This window comes from Mesitornis unicolor, unplaced genomic scaffold, assembly GCF_000695765.1.
Source record: "Mesitornis unicolor isolate BGI_N332 unplaced genomic scaffold, ASM69576v1 scaffold15715, whole genome shotgun sequence".
NCBI lineage: Eukaryota > Metazoa > Chordata > Aves > Mesitornithiformes > Mesitornithidae > Mesitornis > Mesitornis unicolor.
Window position 1 is genome coordinate 11,043 of NW_010187776.1, and position 8,824 is coordinate 19,866.

The 8,824-nt window shown below is 41.0% G+C and overlaps 1 protein-coding gene across 1 annotated transcript in view; it reads right to left on the reverse strand.

The window, feature by feature from the left end:
- Nucleotides 1–1,061: 1,061 nt before the first annotated feature.
- Nucleotides 1,062–8,824, reverse strand: part of AFF4 (AF4/FMR2 family, member 4) — a 30,572-nt gene continuing 22,809 nt past the window's right edge. The window contains exons 13-20 of the mRNA XM_010185578.1: nt 7,335–7,432; nt 5,538–5,601; nt 5,248–5,384; nt 4,769–4,840; nt 4,102–4,195; nt 3,278–3,321; nt 2,462–2,682; nt 1,062–1,771 (exon numbers count right to left, since the gene is read on the reverse strand). Of these exons, the coding sequence (XP_010183880.1) occupies nt 1,653–1,771; nt 2,462–2,682; nt 3,278–3,321; nt 4,102–4,195; nt 4,769–4,840; nt 5,248–5,384; nt 5,538–5,601; nt 7,335–7,432 (849 nt within the window). The 3' untranslated portion in view covers nt 1,062–1,652. The remainder of the gene's footprint in view (nt 1,772–2,461; nt 2,683–3,277; nt 3,322–4,101; nt 4,196–4,768; nt 4,841–5,247; nt 5,385–5,537; nt 5,602–7,334; nt 7,433–8,824) is intronic.

Sequence of the window (8,824 nt, forward strand, 5' to 3'; positions counted from 1 at the left end):
GAGAAAACAAAGCAGCATTCCACAATCTCACTCCAAAGGATTCAGAGTTTGACTCTTCAAAAGGAGACCACCGCAAGGAGAAGTCAGTTTGTGTGACAGACGCTAGGACTTTGAAAAAGGAAATGGAATTTTACCAAAGTACTGCAGAAGACCACTGCATACAGTATACCTGGTCCTGCTGTAAAACATCTTGTAAACAGTTCATAAAATCTTCATCTAAAAGTAAGGCATAAGGCACACCAGACATGTTAGGGGCACTAAGCGATACTGAAAGCTGTAGCATTTGAAACCTCTTACTCAGACAAGCACCTTCTGTGGAAAGGTACTTTGGTTTACACTTTTTGCGAGCAGTCGATCGCAACTCCACGAACCACCTCCGTGCACCGAGTCGCTCCCTCGCAAGTGAGTATTACGCTCCATCAAACCTTAACGGGACCTTCATTAACGCGGGGTAAAATACGAGTTTGAAAGCCATTCTGCATCAAACCAGTGGATCTCCCCGGAAAAGCAGGCGTGCTCCCCCCCGATGGCTGTCGCACTGGCATCCTGTAGTGTCCGTCACCTATCAGACCCTAAGAGGAAAAACATGGACCTCGACTTCTACTTAAGATTCCTGGTTTCTCAGTCGATGGAGAGGATGCGAATGAGAGTTCTGCTAGGAATTCAACTGCTGGTGGGTTTTTAGCCACCGATTTTCTAAGTGTCAAAAAATGACAAGCAAGGAAAGAGAACGCATTTTAAATGAAGAGATGCAAAAAAGCACAAGATTGTCCGTTTCAGAAAGCTTTCCTGTATGCATCGCACCTATCAGGCTGAAGTTCATTCCTATACCATTACTTCGATATCACATTAAATGCAAATTACTGTAATGTTTTGTGATTGTTATAGTGTTAATCGATGTTTTGAAACTGCCTTGAAAACAATCCAAGCCAGATCCAGCTAAATACTTTTCCATATAAATTTCTTTATAATTCATTTAAATGAAGTATCTTAATACGTAGAAGAATATCTGGAACTTTTCTATTTAGTACAAATTCTGCAATAATAAATCTGTAGTTGCAATTTATTAGTCGACTCATAGGCATTAGGCATGAAAAGTATGGTGTTCCTACACGTTAGAACCTATCAATCCTAGTTCCTTTTACAGGCTCTACCACCACAAGACATTACAGAGTAACAAAGCTCACAAAGTACTTAAATAAAGTGTCTATGTTTAATTTCTGCTAAGTACTCGAAAGGGTAAATTTAGGGAAGAAATAGCTAAAAACTGCCCCAAACCGGGCTTTTTCAAAATTAAAATTAAAAAATTAAAATAAATAGGATTTGAACTGACTGTTTATGTATTATGACTGGAATTCCAATGATCTATCCATGATAGATCAAACTACAGCTTCATATGTAGCAAATTTTAAAATACTTAAATAACTTAAAACAGGAATACTGAGGAAGTCCATTAACCAAATGATTTGGGGTTAAAAACACAAAACACGAATGAGGATGGGAGACTTATGAAAGCATTCCTTGCTCTTAGTGTCAACTAAGCAATGTGTTATGGCAGTCTTCCTTATTGACATGACACAGTGTTGTGGAGAGAAATCAGAGGCAGCGAGAAAAACGTGTTCGATTTTTCCATTCCTTCAGTTCAAAAAAGATCACTTGGCATCCAGGCGCAACCAATGCAATCCCTGACGGGTGTAACGCACTAGGTCTGTCATGATGCTTGAATTAAAAATCAGAGGGCCCATAACTTTATCCAGTTCAGCAAAGAACTCTAAAACAACAGAAACACAAGTTAAACGATGCACAGATTTTATATGGGAAATATTATACCCCTGCCCCCCGTCTTGTCAGCATGAATCTCTTAGATTAAGATAGAGAGAAGAAAAGAAAGGTGGCTGAACGATGGAAGAATAAAGGAAAAAGGTCCTTTCTAATCCAGTCCTTTACTCTTCTGCAGAAGAGTGGTTGATAAGAATAATTAAGAGGATGGATAAACTGTTGTTTAACTTCCTTGGCTTTCCCCCTCAAATGCACATTGCACTTTCAGAAATAAAAATGTACCAAGCTCCCCTTCCTACAAGGAACGTTCCACAGGAAATGCAACACAAGATCTTTAATTTTTATAAACACATAGCTGGTAGGAAACCTTACATCTCCCACACCACCATGACAACCAAGCAAATCAACCTGGGGTATCACCATGATCATGGGTATCGCTTTCCACCCTATATCTACAGAGGACACGGTTAAACATCCCGTGCACCATTAACTGCAGCGCAACCAAGCCAACCAGCCTGGGGTATCACCATGATCATGGGTATCACTTTCCAACCTATTTCTACAGAGGACATGGTTAAACATCCCGTGCACCATTAACTGCAGCTCCAAAATTCAACGCCTGTGAGCATTTCGGCACACTCCGGCCCATCTGATGTCGTAATCCACCTGTGCCAGCCCTTACCTTTCTGTTCTTTAGACAGCTGTTCGGCTTGGTCCCAAATTTCAGTGGCATAGAGGAAGTTGGATGTAACTTGGACGTAGCTGGCTGCCATCTGATGGATCCTCTGGGGGATGGTGACCGAAGAGCCGCTCCCTGAAGGGTTGGCTGCCCCGGAAGAGTAATTTCCTGAATTCCCTGGAGACAGCTTTGGAGAGACTGGAGACGGCATCCCGACAGGCTTGCTGCTTATCCAAAGAAAGAGACTGAATTGTAAAATGTAAATCTGTGTACTTGGGTCGTATCGTGCTGTAAGAGTAACACTCCCTAAGATCTCTCTTGCCACATCTCAGGGGTGAGATGCTAAAGCACTCCCACTTTCCACATCAAGTCATCAGAATTTGCCCTACAAGTGGTACCAACTGCTGAGGATCCTCCAATTCTTGATAGGTTTTAAAGAACAGAAGTAAATTGCTATAACTACGGAACAGACAACCCTGAAGGCACCTATAGCTGCCTGGGCCTGCAGCATTAATAAAGCTACTGTTTTGAGGGAAAAAGCATTAAATAACACAACAGAACTCCCTAAGATAAGTGACTTGTGTGTTAGCGACAGGTTTCTTGTAACAAGGAGCTGCCTGACAAGCTCTCTGCAGAGCGCGGTCACAAGCAGCAGCACTGCAAGCTTTTTATCTGAATAATTATGCAAACAACTGAATCCAAAGCTATACTCAACACTTTGAAGAATGAAAAGCTCCTCTCTGAGCACCTCAGGCACACAGTTTATGTAAAAAATTAGCTCTAAGTTGAGAAACAGAGGTAACAGCTTGTACTACTTACCTTCCCATACCAGGTGACGGCGCTTGAGAATTATTATAGGAATTCTGTTGGGGAAAAATAAATTTGTCACCTGATTTATGTTTATACTTGAATGAGTTAAAGGTTATTCTTGAACAAATGAATTTTTGCAGTTTTTCTTTTAAGCAACAACCAAAATTCTGAATAATATCAAAGTAAATGAAAATACGGGAAAATTTGGGAAAATTCATGACAATTATTTTAACTGTTCTTCTCATCTGTTATGTCTTGATTAAAATAAATTCCTACCTCCTTTGCCCGACAGCACTTTTAATCAGTTTCACAGGGATTTACATTTTCTAAGGAGGAGAATAATTCAGAACAAAGATCAAACGACCCACTGCAAACACCAAAAATCCAGAAAGACCAATTTGGGTTGGAATTGGATGCTGGCTCTGGTGCCAGCTCTTGCCAAGGCTGGAGCTGCAGCCCATGTAACACACCCCTAGCTTCAGAACTCGCTTAAGTTAAAATATGAAAGTGAACTTTTAGCTTGTTACATCTGCAGCAAGAAAAACATTTTTTGATTTTCTGACTAAATTTAATAAGGAAAACAAAAGCTAGATCAAATTATTAATAGAGAGCTGTCGTGCTAGGACACGTGTGTGGGGTCATGACAGCCATGCTGCTGCCTCTTCCCAGCTTTAAACTACTCAACTTGAATGATCTTTCAAGGTCCAGTTCTAAGCAGGGTATATTCCAAGTTCACATTGAGCAGTTGAAAAATGTGATTCAGAAATTTTAAGTGCTGTAGAGTTTTAATTTGATTAGGTTTTAATATTTTAAGAAAATACACATGCAGTTACCTTCAGATGTTCAGTCAGAGTTTTAGAATATTTCAATGCACTTTCCTTTTTCAGCTTGAAAAGCCTTAGGTATAGCAGAGATTGGCACCGAAGACTGACCAAAGACAGAATAACAAAACATTTACAGTTCAAGTCAAGTTCATCACAACTCAGTGAATTTCAAAAGCCTAGAAGCTGTGTTTTTAAAGCGCTCTCTGCCAACTCTGACAAGCCAGCTCTCAAGTTGTAACTCGACCAAAAAATCCATAACCACCTTTAAATTCTCAAGGAAATTTCTTTTCCACCTGACATCAACTGGTTCTGGTCCTCCACACCAGCTGCAGCCGTTCGTTGGTCTCGGAGGCTGGTGACAAGTCTTTACAGCCAGTCCAAACTTGGACTTATCACTGGACGAGTACACAGGAAGGACCCCCATCCTTTCTGCTGTTACTCTCTACAAATCTAGTAATTTCCTTCATATTTCAAAGACTTTGCCCTTGATGTCAACATCCCTTCTGCCACAATTTACCGTAAGCAGGTATACAGGATTAAACTTTACGTACAGCCAAGTGGAAAACTTGTATATTTGGTTCAGAAACACCTGAGAACTCAGTGTAATACAGCATTTCATGCAGATAAAACATCTGAAATTAATCAGTGTATTGTATTAAACTCAGAACACACATACCAAAGCACTGCTAGCCTTTTATCTGCAGCCGTAGCATCTGGTGCCAAGTAATTCTTCAGTTTCATAGTGTATCTATAAACAAAGATATCAAGTGAACAACAAAATAAAGATTACAGTACCATTTCTCAACCACAAAACAATGGTGTTCTTAGGAATTTCTAGTTTCAACTGTCTTCATTTCAGGAACCTCTCCCAGACCCTAAACAAACTGCTGACTACGTAGTAAGTGGAATAATTCTGCTTCTCCTGGGTTACGTGTTGCAGAGAGACTTCAAAAGCCCTAGCAGAAAGGATCTCAACCTTCACGGAAACACTTGAAGCCTCAGCAACTGGAACGAACTGGCAAGTGATCCAGTTTTATTGGAGAATGAGAAGAGGCTTCAGAAGTTGGTGACAAAACTTCAGTAAATCTAAATCCTCTGATTTCCAGACCCCTTTCCCACTCCACCTGACTTCTGTATACGCGCTGCGATGCTTACTTGATTAATTCCACAGTTTCTGAATACATAGGGAACGGGGACTTGGATTCCTGAGCATTTTTCTCCAATGCATTCCCACACTCAATGAACGACACTACAGCATCTAGGTAGTACACAGCCTTCTCAAACCTGTCAGACTGAGGAGATGGGAAAAAACAAAACATTTTAAGGACAAAACCAGAGAGGAAACACAAGAAAGCTCCAGTACAGAAGGGCAGCAAAATGGCAAAAGCAGTAAAAAATCCCAGTATAACGTGCAAACACCAGATAAGGATTGGAGATTCACTTACCAATGCATCTGCATTATGTTTTAACTTCTTTGCTTCTTGTAAATAATAATCAGCTGAGTAAGTCCTGCAACAGAAGACACAAATCGATGGACTCAGCCCCACACACACTGCATTTCCCTTTATGACTGAAGTTTCTTTATGTTGCCAGATTTTATAATTTTTTTCCTGTCTAACTCAAGTTACAGGAGCTACACTAGGATAAAACTGTTTAAAAAGTCGTTAAAATAGTTAACTAGCACGATTAGTTACAGTATGATAACACTGTTGAAAATAGTTTAAAGTTAGTTCAATAGTTTTCTGGTAGTTCAGAAGAGTATTTCAAGCACGCTGATAAGTACCCATGATTTGGTTAAACTTATTCCATTTGATAGTCACAAAAACCAAGCACTTGACCATCAACAGGGGCAGAGGATGAAAAAAAACCTGCAAAATCTGAGACCAAATTAATGCGACCCCTTCAGGACTGGCACTACTGACAGTGTGAAATATTTAAAAACTATGATAATAATACAAAACAATCAAGATTATTCAGATACTAATTGTTTTTGCTTAGCCACCCAAGACAATCAATGCTAAATGACGTGCATGACTAGATTAGCAGAAGGCAATAATCAGTGTGTAATTACACATTCCAATATATTAATATATTACCTATGAGCTGATTAAAGGTTGAAATAAATTCTCCCATCCATCCTATCTTACTTGTCTAAGAATTAAAGAGAATTGAAATCACCATTTTTAACAGTCCCCTTATGGGAAACTGGTGTCGTTACAAAGCAATGATTAATATTAAAAAGATTATGCAGCTACAAAATTAGTTCAATCAGTTCTAGGCTCAAGAATGCTAAAACGCCTCAATCATAACCGTAAGGTCATAACACGTCACCATGAACAATTACTGTCCTTGGAGGGTGCTCTCATTGTGCCATCCTACACTGCAACGCACATTCTGAATTTATGTTTTTAAATGCTTGATCTTACCTCAATTTCTTGGCCCTGCTGTGTCTTGGAATAACTACAAAAACCCTGTCAACTATTCAGTCCTAAATGGATGGTGTACTCTCATCATCAAATCCACTTAACTTTTTTTTTCCCTTAAGGAATAACAACCAAGAGAAAACCACAGATCAGTAGCTTGCCCACTTCCAAAGAGTTCTTAACCAGAAAGTTACTTTTACAGTTGGTAGAAATAGAACTTTATCTGTAAAGTGAATTTAAAGAACAACGAAGAGAAATGCTTTCAGAGCAAGCATTATGCTGAGGTTTGAATTGGTACAAGTAAAACCAAGGCTACACAAGATGGTAAAATACTTGTTTTATATTCTTTTCAAGATATTTTCTTGGACCCATGGGATTAAATCCTAATCCCACTCCTGTGTATTTTGAATTTCAAAAAAAGAAGGCTCCTTTCTGCTATCAATGAGCACAACCCCTGACTCTAGAGGATGTGGGGTCTGTTGAGAAGGGGCAGACAGAGAGCAGCAGTGGTCTGGGAAGGTGAAAAGGCCCCCTCAGCATCTACAAACACAACAACCCTGAGCTATTTAAGTAGCTGTTGGTCCTTTTATGCTCAGCAGGAGCGTGCAGGCTACAGATCCTCCTTGAGGACTGTGCTGTCTGCTGAGTACATAGCACAAGAAGCAGTCAGCCAAGCACAGTGCTGCAGGAACAACACGCAGCTCTCCAGAGCATCAGCTCAACTTCACAAGCAAAACGACAATGCTTCTCTGCAGGGAGGTGGTTATGCTCTGAAATTCACAGCTTCACCAAGAGAAAGGCGCCTTTTGCTCCTCTTACCTGTCATCAAAAACAAGCTTTGCTCTTCTTGACTTTGAACTTTCTGTAGACGGAGCAGACGCAGGAGGGCAGTTTGACGAATTGTTCAGAAGCTTTTCCTGAAATGAAAATCGTTGCCAAATAATAAATTTAAAGAATGGTTAATCCTTCTCTGTCTTCGACAAAAACATTTGTTTAAAACGTCTCCCGTGACTTCACGCATTCTGTGCCATCAGGTCAGTTTTGCAGCTGCTTTAGCTGCCATTCACCGCGGACAGTAACACAGCTTCCATGAGGCTTTCACCTAGGGCTGGCACAGGGGAAAGCACAGAGGCTGTAATCAAGCTCCTCACTAATACACCAGGAGATCTCCTTTGGAGGTAGGAATGCAGCTCAGGCTTCCTAGACACACCTGAGTCCAGGAGATCCCTCCCTGAATCTCCCACGTCACACTTTCCAAGTCCTGTTTTACCATGCTAATACAGAGGCAATGAATATTTTCACAATTTTCATTTCTTGCAACAGTACACCCTACTGAATGTGTTTGCCTTGGGAAAAAAACAACCCAACAACAAAACCCCAAAAGCCCAAAAATTTTGAAAGGGTAAGCATCATCTTGAGGGAGAAAAGTCAGCTGTGTTCACAACACGCTGTGCTTGCTCCCCTAAATGACACATGGCTCAATGTGACACTTCAGACACTAGAAACATCCTGTGAACAGTAAGTGAGTCCATTTTTAGTAACTAAACTGTATAAAACAAGTCCCCAGCTTTTTTCCAGTGTCTCCTGGTTTGCCATAAACAAAGGCCATCTACACAGATGTATTTCATAACCTCCATTAATCAGATTATTGCTAACGAGAAGGGTCCCTGGAGTTGCAAGGCAGCAGATTCGCACAGCAATGCACTATCTACCACTGTAACACAAAGTAACAAAACAGGCAGTGTATGCTGCTTTAAGAAAGGTGTGACTAAAGTATAAAACAATAAACACCTCACAAATTAACAACTGGCTCAGGGACGTTTCCACGCTGACGAATAAAGGAAGGGCAGAGCTCAGTCTGGGAGGTGAATTCCCTATCTGCAGCTCCTGCAAGTGTCTTACGCAGCCACCAACACACGCAACCCTGCCAGGCTTCTCCAATCTCATGGTGTTGGCATCTGCAACAACACAGCGTGGCTCCCGGTTCAGATACTCACGAACTCCACCCCGATGACTAAGTGACTTTCTGCCATTGCGAATGTCTATTTGCTGCTTTACTCCTTGCCAAATCAATTACCCTTCCTGAACATTTTTAGACTCTGCTTCGAAGCTTTCAGAGATTGCAAATCCGACTACTGAGCTTTAGCAATTGCTCAAACTCCCGGGGTTTCCAGAGCCTGTGGAGGCTCTGGGACACAGCGCTTGGAGACACCCGCACCAGCACCTGCAGCACACACTGCAATGGCAAAGACTGCGATATGCCCAACAACCGGCTCTTCAACAGACTGCTCAGCTCAGGTATTCAGCAG